Consider the following 22,843-nt stretch of genomic DNA (forward strand, 5'->3'; position numbering starts at 1 on the left):
TATTTTGGAGGGAAATGTGCATGGAGATCTGCCAGTAGCCATGGTGGCCAGATAGTGTGCCATGTACAAGGGACCACAGCTACTCCCCCGCCTCCCAACTGTTCACATCAGCACTGACTTCAAATAGTTTCCGTTTGTTTATACAGTAGTATCCCTGGTTACGAACTTAATTCGTTCCGGAGGTCTGTTCTTAACCCGAAACCGTTCTTAACCTGAGGCGCTCTTTCGCTAATGGGGCCTCCTGCTGCTGCCACACCACTCGTGCGCAATTTCTGTTCTCATCCTGGGGCAAAGTTCTCAACCCGAGTTACTACTTCTGGGTTAGCGGAGTTCGTAACCCAAAATGTTTGTAACCCGAAGCATTTGTAACCCGAGGTACCACTGTTCACCTGTGGGCATGTGACAAAGCATAACACCCTATGCAAAGGTGTTAACACTTTTGCTAGAAATGAGTTAGAAATGGCTTAAGGACTCCAACTGGTGCGAAACTAGTTTGAGAAACAGCATTCAAACAGTAGTGTTTAGTAACAAAGTATAGGATACATAGGCATTTTAGAAAATGTCATGTGAATGTGGATGTTCACATGACATTGTGAAAGTGTCATGTGAAACCAGTACAGTGTTACCTCTGGATACGAACGGGATCCGTTCCGGAGCCCCGTTCGCATCCTGAAGTGAACACAACCCGCGTCTGCGCAGGTTACGATTCGCCACTTCTGCGCATGACGTCCTTATGACCGTCTGCGCAAGTGGCAAAACCCAGAAGTAACGCATTCCATTACTTCCGGGTCGCCGCGGAGCGCAGCCCAAAAGCGCTCAACCTGAAGCAACTTCAACCCGAGGTATGACTCTACTAGAAAGATAGTGAGTGTACAGTAAATGGAAGTGTGAACACAGCCTTCCTTGGTTTCAGCTGCCAGTCTGGTTAACTTTTGTACATAGATTAGGGGAGTCACCATCCTTTCCTTCATCTCAGGAAACAAAATGTCTTGAGCCATCCCAGCCAACTCCATTACTTTAATTGCTTCTCTGCTATTATGTTTGTGTCTCCCCCACCCCCACTATGTACTAATATATCTTCCTCTCTTATTGGCAGTTATTGTCATTTGGAAAACAGAAAAAAATTACTTTATAGTGGACATATTTTAAATAAACCCAGCATAATAACTAAATTTAAAAACCTTTATTTTGTTTTTTTTAAAAGGTGGCTCCTTAGGGCAGTCATTATCACCTTATGAAATCTACAGAACACAATAAAGAATGCAAATACATTTATATTTACACAGTGCCACACAAAATGTAAGTGGTATGGTTACACTGTATGTTACATATACAGAGACAAAATTGTCATTCAGTGAAAATGGATTGTTCAGAAGACTTTTAAGTAGACTTTCCCCACAGTGCCTAATTGGCATTACTTACAAAAACAAGAGGAAGGAAAAGTCTGAGGAACAACTTAATTCACTGAACGTATGCAATAAATTAAATTCTTACATGACAGCTCAACCAGTCACCATGCAAACAGTATGTACAGTGTTTTAATTCATACTGAGAACAAAGATTCAAAACCTAGATTTGTACGATAACTCAAGACATGAAAGGTTCCATGAGTATTTCAGGAACCTGAAAGGTTCTGCCTGAAATCTATAATCATTTTTAATGCAGAATTAGCTTACATGTAAACATGCTATCTGCTTAGTTCTACTTTGCACATCCTTATTCTATAGTCACATCGTTTCATTTATAACCAAACCAGGCAGACACTGACACAGTGCAATATATAACTCTTAGCATTAAATTCTTTCTAAGAAGCTAAACAGTCTTATAAAATACATTGATGATTTATATTTAGAACATAAAGTATGGATTTTTAAAATTATATATAAATATATTCAGTAGTGAAGTAGCAAGACCTAGTATAATTGAGAATTTGACAAAGTAAAAGCACCTTTGTGTTCCATGAAGAAGACACTATACAAGGCCAAAATAATGATGGTGATGATAAGGTAAATGAGAATTCATGATTCTGTTGCGGGGGGAAATTGTAGCAGTTAAATCTTTTGACTCAGATCTGCATCACACATTACAGTTTTACACATACACATAAATAGGATATGAATGCAAACACATGCATGTTTGCAGACACAAGTCTTATAAAGATAACAAGAAGTCACAAAGTGAATACGAAAGGCAGTTCCAAGGGAGTATACTCTTAATTCACTTTGGTTCCTTGGATGTTTCTGTGAACCTCTGACTAGTACACCCACAAAGAAGCTGAGTTTGGCTAAAACAAAGCTTTGTTATGAAGGAATCCTAAAATGTGGGACCTGACATTCTAAGAGAGATCATTGTTTTGATGTGTACAAATTTGATTAGAACCAACTAGTTTTGTGCCAGTTATGGTTACTGCAATACCACCAAAAAAATTACTAATATAGTAGATTAATTATTTGATGATGGTACGGTCATTCCTATTTTAATATTTTGGAAAAGTAACTTCCAGGTTTGTTTGTTTGTTTGAGTGAAAATCTGATTAACAAATCAGCATAGATTGTGTTTGTAAGAGGAATGGTTTGCTATTGACATCATTAGAACTTTCTTCAAAATAAATATACTTAGGATCAGGTGTAAATTCAAGCACTCCATTAAAAATCAAGTGATTCCCATTTCAGTCAATTGAAACAAAACAATTTATATACTATTACAGTATTTTGGCTTAAGGAGGATTATCAATTTCACTGAAAGGTCTGCACACAGCAGAATTTCAAATTCTGCATTGCATCCCTCTAACAACTTGAATGTTACGACCACCTTATTCATCTGTGCCTTTCGTTAACATGTTCTGCAGTTGCAGAAGTTGCTCATGAAAAACTGCAGAGGGTTTTTTGGGGTGGGAGGGGAATGAAGGGGGCAACTGTGCTCAATGGTCTGCTATGGTCCTTGTGCTCGTCAAAGCCTCCTTACCAATTTCCAATAATACTTGGGGGGACTTCCACTGGCATCAGTATAACTGCCCAGCAAAATCAGTGCTACGGCAAAAGGCCTGGGAAAGTTTAAAGTAACTGAAGATTCTATTTTAAAAAAAACAACAGCCAAAGGGCAATAGGTATTTCTCCTTTTTAAGATATTAATGCCTTAAAAATGTTCTGCTCTCTCCCTCTTCAGATTGCAATGCACCTTCCCCTTAGCCAAGCCAGTATTGGCTACAATGGCTCCCAACGTCTGCTTATAATCTGTATCTGGGCATGAATTCTATTGGATTCCCACCTCTCACTTTTTTCCATCATCCAAGTTGTTGTCTAGAAGAAAGCTGGTAATGGATTTCTTCAGGTACCCAGCAATTGTCTTGCATGTCTATCTATACCCCTTTCCTACAGTGGCTTACCTCAGACTCAGGAGTCCTCTGTTCCTACATTTGGAACGATCACATTGGTTTCAATTAGGCATGTCCTTATTGCAATAAATTAAAACCAGGTCTGCAAGTGCTTTTTAATTTTACAATGGGACTTTAGGGTTCTGTGAACTGTGTTGGCAAGTTGTGACCTAATATTTTTAGGCAGCTACATTTAATCCCTGGACCAAGTCTGTGCAATCTCAGTTAAGTGCTGTGACATTGTACAAACCTGGCAAGATCATTATTATACACCGAGTTAATTAACAGTGATGGTTTTGTTCCTTACAAACCTGAATGTACATCCTGCTGCTGCTGTTCAGCACTGCTAAACTCTTCTGCTTTATCATTTAGATGCTAGCTAATTACAGCAGCAATATAAATACAGCAAGCTACATCTGACACAGAAATACCGTAATGACAGTGTATTTGGATAAATGTTGAAGATTAATTTTTCTGGGCCACATAATAGATTTTTGGAATATAATTCTGTTCTGCAGTTTGGAAGGTGTTTTGGTGGCATCAAAATCTAAAATAATGTGAGCTGTTAAATGTTGGATTTATCTTAGCTATTTGGTATGGAACTGAGATAGGACCAGGAACAGAAAATGCAGAGATGTCAGCTAGTCTAAAGAAAGTTTCAAGTAAACAAAGACACTGTTTGGACATAACATGTGCTACTCACTTGGATAGCCTTTGGAATTATCCCCATTCCTATGTAAATGGGGAGAATTCCCACTAGAGTGTGTCTTATGTGTAGAGTCAAGCATTGCACAAGCTCCATTAATTTCAACAGGTCTTACATAAGCTCCACTGAGATGAATGGTGGTTTATATCATTACTTAGAAGACTGCACCATAAATTAGTAAGAAACAGGAAACAGTATAAAGTTTGATCCTTTTTGTTTCTTCTTCAAAATAGTAAAGCTACTAACAAGTGAATCCCACATTCTGTAAAACGTAAAGTATCCCAATATTTTACATATCATCTCAATAGGCTAGCCTGCAGTACTATACATGTAAAATAGGAGAGTGTAAACAAGATATTACTCATTTGCAGCAATGGGTGATACATTAAGAAAAAATGACTGTTGCACCTGAGGGGGGTAAAAAAGAGAAAAGGATACTAAACTAGAGTCAGAATTAAATAGTATATAAGAGAATCCTTAGTAGTTTGCAGGTAGGGAGAAACAGTTTTTAAAATTGCCTGATGCAAACAGATGTATAACAGAGAAAACTTTCTGAGTCTGGAGCATAGTGTCTAGTTCACGGTCTGGAACATCCCTATTGTCAATACTTTACAGTTCTATTCATATGAATAAAGATGGGAAAGCACTCTTGAACCAAAGGAAAAGCAAGATGTTCCACAGCTGCGTCACAAGGGCTGGTAATCAAAACAAGGGAAATCCTCCTGAACAGAAGGGAAGTAATCTCAGGACAAAGTCCCAAGAAAAATAAATGCCATTACCCAGAAGAAACGCATGGGGCCAGAGCTGGGGAGGGTCGGGAAATTACTCAGTTGGCACATTAGCTTTAAAACAACAGCACATATGCTACTGCAAAAACTTGCTGTTGTTCAGGCAAGGTACTTTGGGAACAAATTTAGCTACGGTTAAAATACATAAGCAAGATGCAACAACTCATGATTAAGAGGACATAGGAGATAAACTCCTACAGTGGAATTCCACATAACGCTAAAGAGATCATTTTGTCAGGCAAGGAATGATCTTCTCTCTGCAGGCTGTTTGGGGGTTCTCACAGCTCTCCAGAGCAGATTTGAGGGAGGAGAGGGGAAGCCCTGTTATGCTAGTGTGATCCCTTGCACTGGCTTCCACTTGTGGAACCAGAGGTGAATTTAGGGCAGCATGGCAACACTGGGCACTGAGCCTAGGCTACTCAGCATCACAACTATGACGTATCGAACTGAGCAGAACGGAAGTTGAGAGACGGGGGAGGTGCCAAATTTTTGCCTCGCACAGGGTGCTACTGAAATTTGAAAGCCCGCTCGTGAATTTGAGTTGTTGAGATTTGGGGATGGGGTGGGGTAAAGTTCGCCAAAATCTACACTTCTGACATGGACTGCCATACATCCAGATTTCCTCAGACACTTCAGTGATTTCTGCCCAGAGGGCCAAATGGCAGCTATATCCGGGAAATTCCGGGTGTATGGTAACCCTATCAGAGTCACTGAACCTGGCCTTTAACGTATCTGGTAAAGAAAATAGCCAAATGTGTCCAAAGGAGGTTTGGGGAAAAGAACCTAAAAGGAACAAACTATTATCCTGACATTTTTAGAGGATATGATGTAGATTAAGGCACCCAGTTTAGTCTCCCCCCCCCAAAAAAATAGGGGTACTTTGGGATCTTTTGCAAAGAATTCGGTTTATTTGGGTATTCTGTCTCATACTTGAATTGTATGAGGGGGAGAAGCGGAGCAAGCCTGTTGGCCCTATTCCATAAATTGCACTTCCAACACTGTTTCCATGTATTGGGAAGGCAAACATCTGAAGGAGGGACATCTTCTATTGGGTGAAGCTCCTTGTGGGAACCATCAACATCCCATACAGGGAGTTTACATGTGCAAGACCAGACTCTTCACTTGAGAAGTTCTTCCCTCTGTGGCATGGAGGTCAATGCCTCCACAGGCTCTGACATTGGAGGGGGACAGACCCAGTACACTCACCCACACTCTTCCTCCCTCAAATTAGAGATTTTAATGCAACAATAAGGGAACATCGGGGAATAAATAGGAAAATGGAGGACATTTTTTATAATATATGTCTGTTGTCTCCATTGTCTTCTCGATAACTGATATGGTTAGCAATGCTGTATATATAGACAGATGTCTTAGTCTTTGTCGTCAGCAAGTTCAGTTCCACGTTTGTTTGTTTTTTAAAAAAACACGAAAACAAAACATTGCACATATTGATTTTTTAAACCATTTTTAAAGTGCAAACTTTACCAGTATTTACATCGTTAGCAAATTAGCTCCTGAAATTATGCCAAGCCTCAAGGGGGCTTTCCAAACATTGGGCTTTTCTCAGGAGAACTGCACAGCCTTTACTAAGCCTTCACTGTTCAGCAAAATACAATTCTCGCAAGTGCTGCCACTATTGCTTTCCTAGCACTAAAACTGCTAAGTAAACACTAGCCCTGATCCTTCCATGACAGGCAGGATTCTTACTATAGCAGGCTGGCAACAGCACAGTGCTAGTCTTCTACACAATTACATTCATAGGCAGATGCCTGCATCTGGAAGTGCCCTTCGAGCACAGTTTCTCCTGTGTGAGGTAGAGATGAGGGAGAAATCTGGTTTGGTTCACATCTTAATGGACTAATCCATGCCGTTGTTTAATGTCAATAGTAACCTACCTGTACCTCCATTAATTCTCCATTGTCCACATGGCATTCTCTTCCAAGTCACAGTCTATCCTCCTCCAGATTTTCTCACACCCTCTCCTTTTGGAGCATCCCTGGTATGAAAGAATCCAAACTGAGGGAGGTCAGTGATTTGGAGGAGAACATCATATGGACAATGGAAAATTAATGAAAGTACAGGAAAACTTACTGTTCCCATTAAACTACAGTATGGAAGAGCCCAATGTGAACATACCTTATTCACACTTCCTGAAACAATGTACGTGAATTTAAATACAGGTAGCTTTCAAAATTCACAGTTCTGTTAATTTTCATGACGCAGTTCTCCAACCCAAAGATGTGCACAAAAATGCATATATTAGGGGGAAATGTGCATTACTGTAAAATGCATAACCAAAACATAAAATAGCAAATGGATGCAGAAATGTAGTAAGCTAAACTTAAAATTATAAAAATGTGAAACTCATGAGAAACTGAAACTTAACAGTTTCATCATTCTCTAGTGTGAACCCCATTAAAATTAATGGGACATGTGCAACAGGGAAATTCATTAGAATTCAAGCAAATTACTGTTACAACATTCTTCTGCAACCAGTGCTGATAATTAAATTGGCAGATGCCTTTTCATCGTTTTTTAAACAAACAAAAAAAGCACCATTAATGTATTTCTCACCTTTTCACTTCCTAACCATATTTATTCACATATCTTATACAAGTATTTTCATACATGAAGTTTTATTTCAATACAAACTTCACAGTGATTGCGGTATTATTTTAGGCTAAAGACATTGATTTGAAAATACTGCCCTGCTATAGCTAGATGTTGGGAGAGCATCACAAATTATCACCAGAGAAATACATCAGACAATATATTTTAGTGGTTAAAAGTAAAAAAACAAACAAACAACCAAGGACAGGAAAAATGAAAACAAAAGCTGAAAAGATTATACTGTTTGGACTGCATGCTATTGTTCTTATTTGTTCATGGCAACATCAGTCACTAGACAGCTGCAGGTTTCTAAAGGGATGTGATGAGCGACTCCTATCACTGCATTTCAGCCAAAAAGTAGTTCCCATTACACAACATAGATTTATCAAAAAGAGATAAATACCCATGTTTGGACCACATGATTGGCAGATCCTCATTTATTCAACAGTTGGGACAGCTATGTATATATATTTAAGATCATGAAACAGAAGTGGAATGGAATATAATATTTAATATAAACTAAACTGTAAGGCAAAAACAATTTTGGGGCAAGGTTTAAGTAAGAATCCTCTTTGACTTATTGGGCCAATGTCAGCAGCAGGCAAGAGAGATAACAAACTCCATCACAGTTTCTACCTTATAAATATCTGTCTTCAGGAGATGCCAAAAATGTGCACTTCTCCAAGGTGTGTAAATCTCAGCTTACTGTTTGCATATGCTTCATAAGGGAACAAACAGTAGCTACTATGTAAAGTGGAATGATGCAGGTGACTGTTCATGAATATGCAACCTCCCAACTAGGATTGCTGTTTCTTATTTATACTATTCTTCTCCTAAACCCCAGTCTAGTTAAGATCATGTATTCAAGACTTGACTGTTCAGGATTTCTGCAGCGTAGAAAAAGTAGATTAGATTAAGGCAGAAAGATTTACACAAGTAATTAGTCTATAACAGATTCACCTCATTTCGTATAAGGTGACTGATGAGGTGAAATACACTGCCAGGAGTTATCACCATCACATTTTAATACCCAATAGAAAAGTCTTCATTTAGTCTGCACAGGTAAACTGCAAAATTAAAGATTTGGTAGTTTGTTTAGAAGTATTTCTTCTTTTAAAAACAAAAATGCTCTGGGCATTGTGGATTCATCTTGGTATGATCACCTTTTCTATGGCACAGACAATGTGATCCCAGTTTTTGCATAAAATTGCAAGAAGAGTTACTGCGAAGAAGGTGCAAATGATATGGAAACGGCTTCTCATCATAGGAGCTATAAACTTGGCTATGGTGGAGACGCACACTAGGATTACGGTCATGAAGGCCAAGACTACGTTTATGCATTTCCCCAGCAAGACTTTGGCATTAACGGTTTCTGACTGCAGGGCTTGCTGTTCTTGCTGATGAATCTCCAGCTTAGAGACCCGTGTTTGGCAAGATTCCAAAGCTTCCTGTCAGTATAAAATAGGAAGGGGAAGGGGGGAAAGAAAAGTTAAGGAACCATCACTTTCATACATAAAATACATTTTCATTCTATCTGGTCGGTTAAGGACATTACCCCCATCTGTGCATAAATCAATTAGCAAAACAATTTACAACTCTTTGATTGTGAACTCTACAATTCTATAATTCTATGCATCTAAATGTTGAAAATGTATTGACACAAAAACATTAGAACAGGCAGCTGGATTAGGCCAATGACCCATCTTGTCCAGCATCCTGTTCTCACGGTGGACAACCAGATTTGAACCCAAGAGCACTCTTCCCCTGCCTGTCTCCAGCCATACATAAATGTACAGTACACAGAATCACAGAATTATAGATGTCTTTTTCCTCCTTGAAGGAGAACTGTGCAACGGCCAGTGTTCATGTTCAGTCTCATATCCTCTGATTACACAGACTGATTAAAAGCTTGGTGAACAATTCTTTCAATAGCACTTTTCTATACTTATTTTGTTCATTCCCACAACAGCCTAGTGAGGGAGGTTATAATTTTTCCCATGGAAAACTGCAGTTGTTCCTATCTTGCAAGAGCAATGTCATTTCCACACTATAGTGCCATCAGAGATAAATGTGAAAAATTAGTGGTTAGATGTGAAAGCTCTGGCTATGAGTTTATGGCTGCAATCCTAAAAGTGAAAGGGAATAAGCTTTATTGAATGCAGTGGGGACTTAGTCATCTGAATAAAGCTGCATTGGATTCACAGTATTTCTTTGAGAGGGAGATGCAAAAGTTCTTTTTAAAGACATAAAGAATAGGAAGCATGAGTGACTTCCTTCTCCATCTCCAAAGGCCCAAATCTAGTCTTAAATTGGAACTCAGATCTTTCAGTCTAAAAAATCCTGTGCTTTCATCACTGGACCACAGTGGCTAATTCTTTGGAAACAAAAAAATAATCTGCTACTTAATTTCAAAAGTTGGTACCTGAACATCTCGCGACCGTTCATAGGCCTGATACGCCACCTTTTCTTCAATACTAGCAAGTTCTTGCTTCAAGTTGGCTGTCTCGTGCTGGTGGAGGTCTGTTAGATCATTCAGCTGGTCTTCTAATCGCTCATACCTTAACAAAAACAAAATTTACTTGGCTTTTACGTGAAATCTAATGAAAGTGCATCCCTCCTTATTTGTAGGTTGCATCATCACCATTCTTTATCAGGGTAACTTTTTGTTTCCCTGTGCTGAAACCCTACTGGCATTAGAAAAGTATACTACCTTGAATACAAGCTGAACATTGTAAACCTTTTAAAAAGTAATTTTATATTATTATTATTATTATTACTACTACTACTGCCACTCTCACTAAGTTGTAAGTTTTTGCATGTGATTATAGAAACTAACATGACAAGAGTTTTTTTACCCCATGACTGCTCACCTGATAATCCTGCTGAGAACTCTGAGAATACACTTCACACATTACCCTAACAGCAAATGTGGTAGCCTCTTCAAGTGCATATATGATGGGGAAGAGTTAACATGTGCCTATGTAGTACATGCAGCTGATCATTGTCATGGGTGGAGTTCAAGGGTACTTAGTTCATTCTTCTCTTTGTTGCATTGCTTTGACACCACCTCACTCTCAGCTACCTGTGCAAATCAATTTCAACTGGCCAACATAATAACGTACCTGTACCTTTCCTCCTGCAGTGTTTGAGAAATAAAGCCATACTCTCTTTTGAATTGTACTTTTAAATTCTCAATGTCATCTGCCAACTGGGATTGTGCTTCCTTTATTTCCCGCAGTCCCTCAAAGAGAATCGATAGTTTCCCATGGCTTTCCAGAGCATTTGTTCCACCATGGCCAAAGGACTGGTTTCCATTGCTGTCCGCTGAGCCAGATGTTGCACTTGAGCACTCATCATCACTGGTGTATTTTGGCTTGGCCACTATAGTAGCACTTCCGCCGTAGGCCCTGGAAGTAGTTTCTGGCCTAAAATCATCCAGGCTGCTCTTTAAGTGAGCAATATTGTCAGCACTACCGAATTTATTCCGGATCAGGTTTGCAAACTCTCTGGACTTGCTGAAAACAAACACTGGTGGTGTCAAGGAGACTCCTGGAACACCTGTTTTGCTGCTCTCATTGCTCTGGCCAGTAGTACGAGATTTCCCATGGGCATCTTTCAGGGAATGTTGGATTTCCTTCAGGCTGTCTTTGGAAGTATCCTTGGTACTTTTGGAGGAACCATTTTGTTCTATCTCTTTGAGCTTTCTGTGATATTGTTCCAATTTCTTCTGCAACTGGGCTATGGAATGGGCAGACTTTTGATTCTTCTTTTCAAATACTTGTTTAATTCGACCCGCTTGTTGTTTGTCCGCACTGTTCACGAGCTTCAAATACTCTGCCACGTTCCCATCCCGAGCTGTTTGTTCTATTTTGATCTGCTCCGTAACTTTCAGAATCTTTTGCTTCAAACTGTCCGCACTGAGTTTTACTTTGTGAAACTCAAACACACCATCAGGTACATCGAAGTTGAGGTTGGTGTCCGAACCTCCCCGGCGAATATTAAGAGGCAGGCTGAGGGTATTCATATCATGTCTTTCCACCTATAAGAGATTAAAATTCAACCTTAGTTTTCTATGAAATAATTCATAAATAATTCTAAGAAGAAATTAATATAAGATCACAAAGCATGACATTATTTGTGATGTGGGAACATTATTGCAATGCAGGAACTTGGGCCAATGGGGAAATAAGTGTTCTGCTCATTCAGCCATGCAGAACACTAGTATAAACATCCAGTTGGCACCACACAATCCCCTAAAATAGTAAATATTAGGAATCTAATGCTGTAGTCCTATACACACTTGCCTGGGAGTAATATATATATATAACTTAATTCCTTCTGAGTAGACTAGGCTGCTCATACCAAAACAGTGCCATATTACTCAAAACTGGCATCAAATGATAACGTTAATACCATACTTAGCACAAAATGTCTTCCAGATTAAAAAAGTCCATAAGGTTTTTTGTTTGATACACAAATAAATTATCCTCCATTTTCCTAACTACACTATATTAATTTTGCTGAGCAACTGTTCCTGATTTTCAGACTAAGCAAATACTTCAGTTCTTTTTATCAACTTAGTAGCCAATGTGACACATTGCTTTCTTATTTGACCTCTGTAGCTCAACTGGTACCCCTAGCAATTTGATCTAATACTACATTACAGTGGTGCCCCGCAAGACGAATGCCTCGCAAGACGAAAAACTCGCTAGACGAAAGGGTTTTCCGTTTTTTGAGTCGTTCCGCAAGACGAATTTCCCTATGGGCTTGCTTCACAAGACGAAACGTCTTGTGAGTTCCTGCGAGTTTGTTTCCTTTTTCTTAAAGCCGCTAAGCCGTTAATAGCTGCTAAGCCGCTAATAGCCGTGCTTTGCAAGACGAAAAAACCGCAAGACGAAGAGACTCGCAAAACGGATTAATTTCGTCTTGCGAGGCACCACTGTATTCCCCTCCCCTGCAAATGAGCAGAGCTAGTTCCTCACAGCTCATGAATATTATGTACATCTGACAAATACATAGTAAGTATGCTTCCTGAGACAGCACACATGCTATACCTTTAAAGCACACTTTAAGCAAATACTCTCAATCAAAGAATGTTGGGCACTGCAATTCACCCCTCAATGAGTTACAATTCTCAGCAATGACAGTGCCTAAAATTCTTTGAGGAAATAATAATGTGCTTTGAATGTGCTTTATAGTGTTTACACAGCCTGAGTGCAAGTAATATACCTTCAATTGTACCCTAAGTCTGAAAAGCTATCCAGTCATGAAGTGGAAAAGTGCTAAGATGATAAGAGAACCTGGTTTGTGGTGCAATGTACAAGGCAGCAGTACTGTATCTTAAGTTATAACCTACTGGATACTTTGCACATTGGACTTGATAAACATAGTCACACAATGCAATAAAGGAGGTAATCATTATTATTATCCTTATCCTGATTCTTAACTGCAGCAAAACATAATTTTAATTGTTCAAGACTGCCTAGAAACAACAACAACAAATCCCATAGAAATGAAAATGTTCCCTTATACAACACTTCTTATGTAGTGTTTGTGCACGTGCATGGCGAGGCTGTGGTCAACATTATTCTAACTAGGGTGTAATATGCAGTGCAGATGAGATGTAACATGCTCATCACAAAAGATACGTGCACCATCAGCCTTAGCATTCAAATTATGGTAGGTGTTTTTAATTAAACATGAATGAATTTTTACCACACATAATAGCCAGACTAAATCGGAAGTCTCTGCTGATGAACAAGAGTTTGGAGTCTCAAAGCGGCCAACAATCTCCTTTCCCTTCCTCCCCCACAACAACCACTCTGTGAGGTGAGTGAGGCTGAGAGACTTCAGAGAAGTGTGACTAGCCCAAGGTCACCCAGCAGCTGCATGTGGAGGAGCGGAGATGCGAACCCGGTTCACCAGATTACGAGTCCACTGCTCTTAACCACTACACCACACTGGCTCTACTGATGAGAGAGAGCAAAGTAGCTGACTATATATATACATACACACACAACATAATTCCAAAGCCCAGCTTTGGGAAGGCAGCATGAGGGCTGTGTGTGTGTGCGCGCGCACATGCACGCGCACCAAAAAGGGCCTTGAGGGGCCATGTATTGGACCACCCTGGCCTACAGGCATACTTAAATGACAGTGAGGCTGAATTCTTTGGTAACAGATTTTAAGAAGAAACTATTTTCTTAGAGACTGGCCATGTTCCAAACAGGAAGGAAGAATATCACTGTTGATATTTTAGTAAAGATTTATTAGTTTATTTCAAATATTTATATTCTACTTCCTGGCCTTCATTCTCAAGGCAGCTTGCAACAAAATTTAACAATCCATGCAAAATAAAATGAAGGCAGTAGCCGAACATGTCATTGCTCGCTCAGTTCACAGTATAGGACAGTTTTGATGAATGAGATTAATGGTCTGCCATGCTAATGAAATGACAAATGCATCGGCTGAACAAAATTCAATCCAAATTAAGCAGAAGCATTTCAAAATTATCTCAGATCTAAGACTGAACAACTGACAAGAATTATGTATTATAAGATGCTCCTATATGTGGGCATAATAATTATATTTATAAAAGCAGCATCTATTCCATAATAATGATCTAATATCCAATATGGTTTGCTTTTTGAAAGCGGTAAAAAAGTAATCTCAACTCTGAATTCATCTGCAGGTTCATCCGTCACACTTTATAACTGTTACTCAATAGGTGTACAACACACTGCAAATGTATAATCGATAGTCTGACATATTGCCACAGGGATTTTAAAAATTCTGGGAGTTAGACCACAGAGTGCTTACAGTGACATGCAATACGCCACACAGCAATCCAGCACCAAAAGCAGAAATGTCCTCAGACCTTCATGATTTTAACTCTTGTACGTTAACACTGAGCCACTCATTTCCTAAAGCAATTCAGCCCTCTCGACTCATAGCAAACTCAGACTAACATTGTCGGCTTACTAACATGTTTATACAAAATCTAATCAGCAATGTTACCCAGGACAAAATGTACACACTTTCAAGGCCGGGTGGATCTGCTCACAATCCTACATAAATGTTTATTTCCTTTAGTACAAAAGTATTCTAAAAATATTTTGCATATACCAAGACATGAGCCTGAACAGCTGCTGTTCTGACCCTCTTCCTCCCTACTTTAAACGATGGAATCTCTCTTCCTCACAGAGGTAAATTGCTCCCCAAGCTCTATGGTTTCCTATGACATGCCATAAAACTGGACAAAAGGCAAGGGAAGGAACAGGGGAGAGTTCATCTAAGGCTGTGAACTTACCCCATTAACTCTGCTTGCAGTGCACTACCACTGCTGGTCTGAGAAGCAGTGCACACATAACATTAGTTGTAATTCGTATCTACATGTAATTCAAATCATATCTGTCATTTAAAAAAATTAAATACTGTGTTTTGATGCATTATTCCCCACACCAGCTTCAATCCAAACTGAGAAAAAGAACAACCAATTGTACGTTAAGCTGGTACTGTGTAAATAGTGTTAGCTAGAGGGAAACAACATACATACAGAATCACATCACCTACTAACGTCATGGGGTGTATGGGGTGTTAGAGCAGGGGTAGTACCTCTGGTGGGGGGGGGGACACATTGTGCTCTTTCTGGGGTAGTTTGCCCATCTTTGGTCCCCACTCTGCACTCAGCTCTCACCTGTGGCTCCTAGAAACTATTAGCATGTGACAGTGGCCACATCCTGGGAACGGATTCGACTGGCCTTAAACCATCAGTGACTTTCCCTGCATGCAAAGAAAGGCTCTGGTGGGTAGAGCAGACGAGAAAATGGAAGCTAAATTGTTAGGCTGGGATGCACCAGATTCAGCACATTTTGCCTGTGCTAAAAGATCTATAGAGGCTACCAGTCTGTTTTCAGGCACAACTGAAAGGGCTGTTCTTGACCTTTAAAGCCCCTAATGGCTTGTTAGCAGGATTTTTAAAGGACTGCCTTCTTCAATAAAAATCTTCCCGAAGACTGGTCTACAGGTAAACCAATATTCAGGAGATGAGGTGAATGTCAACTGGGGAATTAGCTTCTTCAGTGGTAGCCTCTCACCTTTGAAATAGCTTTCCTGGGCAGATCTGTGAAGTGCCTATATCATCATAAGGTAAAACCTACTACATTTTAAAAACATGTTACTGTACTGAATTTAAAGTTTTGGTGAACTGCTGTTTTTAAAATTGCTGGCTGCTTGTTGTTTCATATATATTTTTTGTTGTTTCATTGTCAGTTGCTTTAAAATGCTTAACAAAATAATTTGTTTTTGAGGTGCTGGTCAGAAAGCAACTCACCAGAGCACAATGTTAACTATCTCCCATTACAATATTCATTGTAGGTATGTGAACATGAATAAGTAAAAGGTGTGCCACACTTATCTGGGGTGAACCCAGAGCTAAGTTAGGTGAACTTAGTACACACTGAAAACAATAGGAGTCAGGTTCAACTACTTTGTCAAAATCTGACCATTATCCTTTCCTCTCCTCCAAATTCCAGCAGCTAGTTATTTTTAATATCTTGTTAATATTTCAGCGATTCCCATTTGTACCTGGATAGCTAGCTAACATGCTCGCCTTTTGTTTCAACACAAGAGCATCTCTGTGTGGTTTTAGCTTCTTTTCTCCTTTTTGTATGCTACTCTCCAGGATAGAAAGATGTGCTAAGAAGGAATGCACAGCAGCTAATTTTGGTAACATACCTCTAGATAAAAGCTGAAATGGTTGTGGTCTATCATTTACACACATATACTTCTCCACATATATCCCACTGTGTGGAAGGAAAGCACTATGCGGAGAGAAAATAAACTTAACATTGTCATGTGGAACTTCCCCAAATGCCATTGCTCAGCTGTAGCTTCCTTAACACATAATCACTCTTAGTTTGAAAGAATATATGTCTACAGCATTTCACGACTCTATAAATTATTCCATCACGCAGACAGTACACAAGTGAGTCATTTGCTTATTGTTATCCAACCCTTCCCACTTTCCTGTATACTGAAAGTAAGAAACTCTTCATATGCAGATTTTGACTGCAGAAGAGGCTGTAAATGTATATTGTAAAAGAGAAGTGATGAAACAGCAAAACTGAATACTGAACTTATTAAAATCTGCCCAGCATGTGCTATCCTGAAAAGAGTTATCAGCAGAAGGACTAGTGTTCTCAGTGTTCCATACGCCTTAACATTTCCCCCCCAAGTATTCTACAGTGAAGACCAAATCTTTGTTCACATTTTGCTTGTAAATGTAGATTTGTTGTAGATTTAATTACCTATCTGTACCTTTTGTTTACTATGAGGGGAGAAAGCATTAATGGGGATAATGAAAATAATGATGCAGTTGAAGGAAAATTAGACAAAGTAGTCTCATTGAAATCTTTTGTTGTTTCCAATGAACTAAAGAGCATATAGCTTTATCCAGATTACACTCATTAAACTCTAAGACGAATATACAAGCATTATGCAAGAGCAGCTTCACATCTGGACTGTCACAATCAGCAAACGTGAAATGTGCACACCCTAGAATGTGCAATGTGCTCATGCCATGCACAGTGCTCATAATGTATGTTCCGGTGACCCACACAGAATTATCTCCTTTACAGTGTAGCAGAGGATCAAGCCAGGTCACAAAAAGCAAAAAACCTGTGCTAATCCTTGCTGTGATGTTCATGCAGCTTCCAAGAGCTGCCCAGGGGAGCAGCTTTGGCCGTCTGTGTCCCGAGTCAACTGTCAGCAAATTAGATTGAAGGATAAGAGGCAGCTCCAGATGTGCCCTAACAGCTTCATCAACACACAATCTGTTCCTAGTATTTGCGTCGCTGGAAATGTAAGATGTAATCATTATTTGGAGAAACATATTCAAACATTATTTTTGCTGTGTCCGTGACTGAAATGATAAGACAGCCTGGGATTCTGCATGGGCATGTCTAGGCAGGGTATTTGCAAATGCCCAGCAGTGCAATTCAGAAGGCTTAACACCTACAAGCATGGGGGATTTTTCTGATTGCTGCCTGTTGACTAGCAGAATAAGCACGGGTACTACTATCAGTTAACTAACATCCTATAACATTTCTGGGTAGGATGTACTTCTGAGATGCTGCCTGGAGTACTTCTTGTGCTCCTGAAGAAGCTTTTGCCTGGAATCTCCCAGTGTTTGCAAGTAAGGCTGCCTAAGTAAAGATAAAGGGACCTCTGACCATTAGGTCCAATCGCGGACGACTCTGGGGTTGCGGCGCTCATCTCGCTTTATTGGCCGAGGGAGCCGGCGTAGAGCTTCTGGGTCATGTGGCCAGCATGACTAAGCCGCTTCTGGCAAACCGGAGCAGTGCATGGAAACACCGTTTACCTTCCTGCTGGAGTGGTACCTGTTTATCTACTTGCACTTTGACGTGCTTTCAAACTGCTAGGTTGGCAGGAGCTGGGACCGAGCAATGGTGGTTCACCGAGTCGCGGGGATTCGAACTACCAACTTTCTGATCGGCAAGCCCTAGGCTCTGTGGTTTAACCCACAGTGCCACCCGCATCCCAATAGGGCTGCCTACACAACCATATATTTAAGGCACCCAGATATACTCCAAGAATCATGGGAACTGTAGGTGTGCAAGCATGTAGGATTTGAGAGGCATTAAAATGCACTCTGTGCATAGTGACTGTCAAGTGCCAGCAGATGGAGCTGCTGCTTTTAATCAAATATATTGAGAGGAACAGCAAACCTGAGGGCTTGAATAATATGGCCTCTCTGGATATTGTGATCAAGATTGTGATAGTTATGTTTTTCTTCTTGGTCTCATTCTCAGACTGCTTGGTGGTCTTCCCCCCGCCCCCCCCCCCTTTTTTTAAAATACAACCCATATCTTTTCAACTCATCCACAGATTCCTAAGACCACTGAAGTGAAATGAAGTGAAACTCACTGGTTGACTTTGGGCCAGTCACACTCCGTCAGCCTAACCTACCTCGCAGAGTTGTTGTAAACATAAAACAAGGAAGCGGGTGAATGGTTTATTCCACCTTGAGCTCCTTGGAGGAAATATTTTATTTATTATTACATTTATAATAAATCCTATTTATCGGATTGTAGGCAACCTAGCAAATGACATTATCAGGTACAGGGGTCACATTCACCCCAATATTTATTCTAATAATAAAATATTAAATAATAATAAAAGTCCCAACATTGAAGAAACTAGGCTAGTAATGTGGCAACAGAAAGGGTCAACAAAAGTTAATTCCACATCAGCCGTGCAAATGCTTGTAATTCTAATCCTTGTGCATTGTTTTGTACAAGAAGATCAAAACACAGAGAGCACTGACTGTTAACAGGAAATTGTGCACACAGATAAAATGAAAACATCAATGTGGACACCGCCCTAGTCCTTAATTTCCTTTCTCTCTGTGGCATTGGATTTCTACTCATGTCCCCATGAAAATACGTACAATACTGTCTTATTATTGATCTTTGTTTTGCTTTGATTCTTAGAAAAGGAGTTACCTACTTTGTTGAGATCCCTTTTGTTCATGTTCTTACAAACAGAAGCTAAAATTAGTAGGACAAATTATTACCTAAATAGGGCTTAGGTCTGTATGCTATACATAAAATATTATCAGGAAGTGAAATATAATTTCTCATATATGTATAAACAAATGTTATAAAAATGTTGTTTTTTCCTAGAAAAAAGCATGTATTACAGACAATAGGTAAAGGTAAAGGTACCCCTGCCCGTACGGGCCAGTCTTGCCAGAATCTAGGGTTGTGCGCTCATCTCACTCTATAGGCCGGGAGCCAGCACTGTCCGCAGGCACTTCCGGGTCACGTGGCCAGCGTAACAAGCTGCATCTGGCGAGCCAGCGCAGCACACGGAACGCCGTTTACCTTCCCGCTGGTAAGCCGTCCCTATTTATCTACTTGCACTCGGGGGTGCTTTCGAACTGCTAGGTTGGCAGGCGCTGGGACCAAACGACGGGAGCGCACCCCGCCGCGGGGATTCGAACCGCCGACCTGACGATCGGCAAGTCCTAAGCGCTGAGGTTTTACCCACAGCGCCACCCGCGTCCCTATTACAGACAATATTTCTCTACAAAAATGCTTCTCAGAAGCCCTACCTTAACTCTCTTAAGCAGTATGCCATTTTATCATTTTCAAAAGTCACTTATTAGTATTTCATTATCAGAATGTCAAAACTGATAAGATGTGTAATACCCCAGATAATATCATTGACAATTATATAGCCAGAGTACACCTGTCCAAACCAAAACTTCTCAGGACTAACTTAATAGTTTTCCATTTATCTACCCTAAAAATGACAGGAAGTTGGCTATCACCCACTGTGTTTCACTATTCATTTTCCATTAAATTAATTAAAAATGAAATCGTCTGTTCCAGGTTCCAAAATAAAAAGTCCATATGGTATGCAAGTACTTTTGTTTTATTACATAACATCTAATTTAGTAATGTGCTGTGACCGAAAAACTCATTAAGTATCTCATTTGACCAAAAGATTCAAAGATTCCTATACTACAGAGGACAACCAATTCAGCTACAAGCATCACTTTTAATACCCTCAACACTATTTGTTAACAGCGTTCTCAAATATTATCGTAATTAGCTTTCCAAAGCCATGAAAACCTCATTTGGCAGCTGCAATCTCAGTATTAAGAAAGGAAAGACGAACAGCTTAGAGCCAGTGATGTGGTGCTCATTCTGTTCCCTCATCTGGAATCGGGCAGGCTAAAATAGAAGGGAGGTCCAGGAAAGCAAAAAATGCTTATAAAAACAAAGTTTGAGATATCTGTAGATTGTACCCATCAATCAAAATAACCTTTGTCCATTATCTCTCAGGCAAAAACAATATTTGTTTTTTTTCTACATAGGTTCTGAGAATTGAATTAATCAGAAAGCTTCAGGAAGAGGAACTGCATCCCACTGCCAGTTATTTAAAAAGGAGATGGCTTCTCACGTGCTTGTAATACAGTGGTACTTAGGGTTACAGATGCTTCAGGTTACAGACGCTTCAGGTTACAGACTCCGCTAACCCAGAAATAGTACCTCGGGTTAAGAACTTTGCTTCAGGATGAGAATAGAAATCGCGCAGCTGCAGTGCGTGACAGCAGGAGGCCCCATTAGCTAAAGTGGTACCTCAGGTTAAGAACAGTTTCAGGTTAAGAACGGACCTCAGGAACGAATTAAGTTCTCAACCTGAGGTACCACTGTGCTACTTACCAGGAAGAAACGTGGAGCAAAAACCAAGTACAGTGGTACCTCAGGTTAAGTATTTAATTCGTTCCAGAGGTCCATTCTTAACCTGAAACTGTTCTTAACCTGAAGCACCACTTTAGCTAATGGGGCCTCCTGCTGCTGCCGCACCGCCAGAGCACGATTTCTGTTCTCATCCTGAAGCAAAGTTCTTAACCTGAAGCACCATTTCTGGGTTAGTGGAGTCTGTAACCTGAAGCGTATGTAACCTGAAGCGTATGTAACCCGAGGTACCACTGTATGGACCAAACATGCAGGGCTGTTTGAAACCAATCATTGTCTGGTGACATAGGCGGTAGATACACCATGCATAGGATGGAAAGAACAAAAATTGTTTGTTTGCTTTCAACAAGCAGCACCACTTTATTTAGACTTCCATAGATAATTTACTTTCCATGCTCCCAAACACCAAAAGGGCCAAACAAGACACACATTTAAATACGTAACTATGTTGTTTTCCACAGGAGTTACAGAACCTAGGGGTGAGCAGGAAGGTTAGGCTTATGTCTTCATCACTCCCACACTGCAGTTTGAGTGAGATCACCCCCTGCTCCCTGTCATGGCTAGGAATCTTAGAGGCGGAATCTTCTACCCCTGTAATTAGTTAGGAAAAACAAAGTACATAGCTGCCTGCTACGTATTTAAGCAAACATGTCTTCAGTCATCCAGTGACATAGATTCAAAAGGAAGTATTTCTTCATACAGTGCCTAATTACCTCTGTCTGTCTCCACCTTGCCCTACTTGTGAGCTTCTCAGTGTTGTGGTTCACATGTAACATTACACTATACTTAATTAAAAGCAAACTATGATTTACTGTGAATCTGCAGTGAGCTAGTGCACGATGCCAAAAACGTACCACTCTGCTCTGTCCCCGAGTCCTGCTCCTCTCCCCTGCCAAGGAACAAGCCATTGTGTGGCTTGGTTGCGACATCCAAACCTCTTGCATCTGAAGCAGTTTGTTTGGAGAGTGCTCCAAACAATCAAGTGGCAATCAAGCTTTCTTTTTTGCTTACTTGTGAGAAACAAACTGGTGCAGCCAGAGCCGAGGAAGAGCGGAAAAGGAGGAGCAGCATGATACGCGTTCACTTTAAGCCATTGTTTTTAACTATGGTTTAATGTTACGTTTTGGACTGGGCTACAGTGGTACCTCGGGTTACATACGCTTCAGGTTACAAACGCTTCAGGTTACAGACTCCACTAACCCAGAAATAATACCTCGGGTTAAGAACTTTGCTTCAGGATGAGAACAGAAATTGTGCTCTGGGGGCGCAGCAGCAGCGGGAGGCCCCATTAGCTAAAGTGGTGCTTCAGGTTAAGAACAGTTTCAGGTTAAGAACGGACCTCTGGAACAAATTAAGTACTTAACCCGAGGTACCACTGTATTGACATGTGCAGGCTGCTGGATCAGAATGGCTTTTGACAAGATTTAGAATACTATTCCTTACTTTCTGAAGATCTGAAGAAGAAAAAAACCTTTTCTGATCAAATTTTATGTGGACTCTGATTTCAGAAACCTTTCAGGGAGCGACTATACAGGCAGACCTGCTTTCTGTACCTCAATATAGAGGGCAGGTGCAACCTGTAATATAGGGATTAAAAAGCTCTGCTTGCCAGAACTCCTACTCAACACAGACCTTAAAAGGTACTGCAGCCTTCCTTTCCCAATAGACTTATTATTCTAAAAAATGTCTCTCCTGGCTCTAACAAGAGGCACATGTACCACTTCATCGCCAGTCCACCGTACAACCACAAATCCATTAACAGAAGCCATGTGTGTGAACAGGTAGACATTGATTAGCATCAAGCTGCTGTTTCTAGCACAAAATAAACTGAATGTATATAGAAACCAACCAACAGTCTAAAAACCTCACTAGACTTCCACAAGAAAACTGTTAACAAGTTTAGAAAATTGATTCTTTGACATATTACAATATTTGCAGTGATCTAACATGAAGAAAGTAAGATACCTAAGTCTTCTGTTCAGCTCTCAGCAGGCAGATGAAATTTTATGTTTCCTATTAAAACATCATTTAAAAATATGGTTTCTGTGCAGCGATCCATATGACAGTTTAGACCTAT

The 22,843-nt window shown here is 40.1% G+C and overlaps 1 protein-coding gene across 5 annotated transcripts in view; it reads right to left on the reverse strand.

Annotated features, from left to right (window-relative positions):
* Positions 1-1,168: 1,168 nt before the first annotated feature.
* Positions 1,169-22,843, reverse strand: part of TMCC3 (transmembrane and coiled-coil domain family 3) — a 106,425-nt gene continuing 84,750 nt past the window's right edge. For 4 of the 5 annotated variants that reach the window (XM_028747693.2, XM_077934815.1, XM_028747694.2 and 1 more), the window contains exons 2-4: positions 10,600-11,516; positions 9,900-10,035; positions 1,169-8,925 (exon numbers count right to left, since the gene is read on the reverse strand). In XM_028747693.2, coding sequence (XP_028603526.2) covers positions 8,623-8,925; positions 9,900-10,035; positions 10,600-11,516 — 1,356 coding nt within the window. In that variant the 3' untranslated portion in view covers positions 1,169-8,622. The remainder of the gene's footprint in view (positions 8,926-9,899; positions 10,036-10,599; positions 11,517-22,843) is intronic. The other variant, XM_077934814.1, reaches the window with a different exon arrangement.

This window comes from Podarcis muralis, chromosome 10 (genome assembly GCF_964188315.1).
Source record: "Podarcis muralis chromosome 10, rPodMur119.hap1.1, whole genome shotgun sequence".
NCBI lineage: Eukaryota > Metazoa > Chordata > Lepidosauria > Squamata > Lacertidae > Podarcis > Podarcis muralis.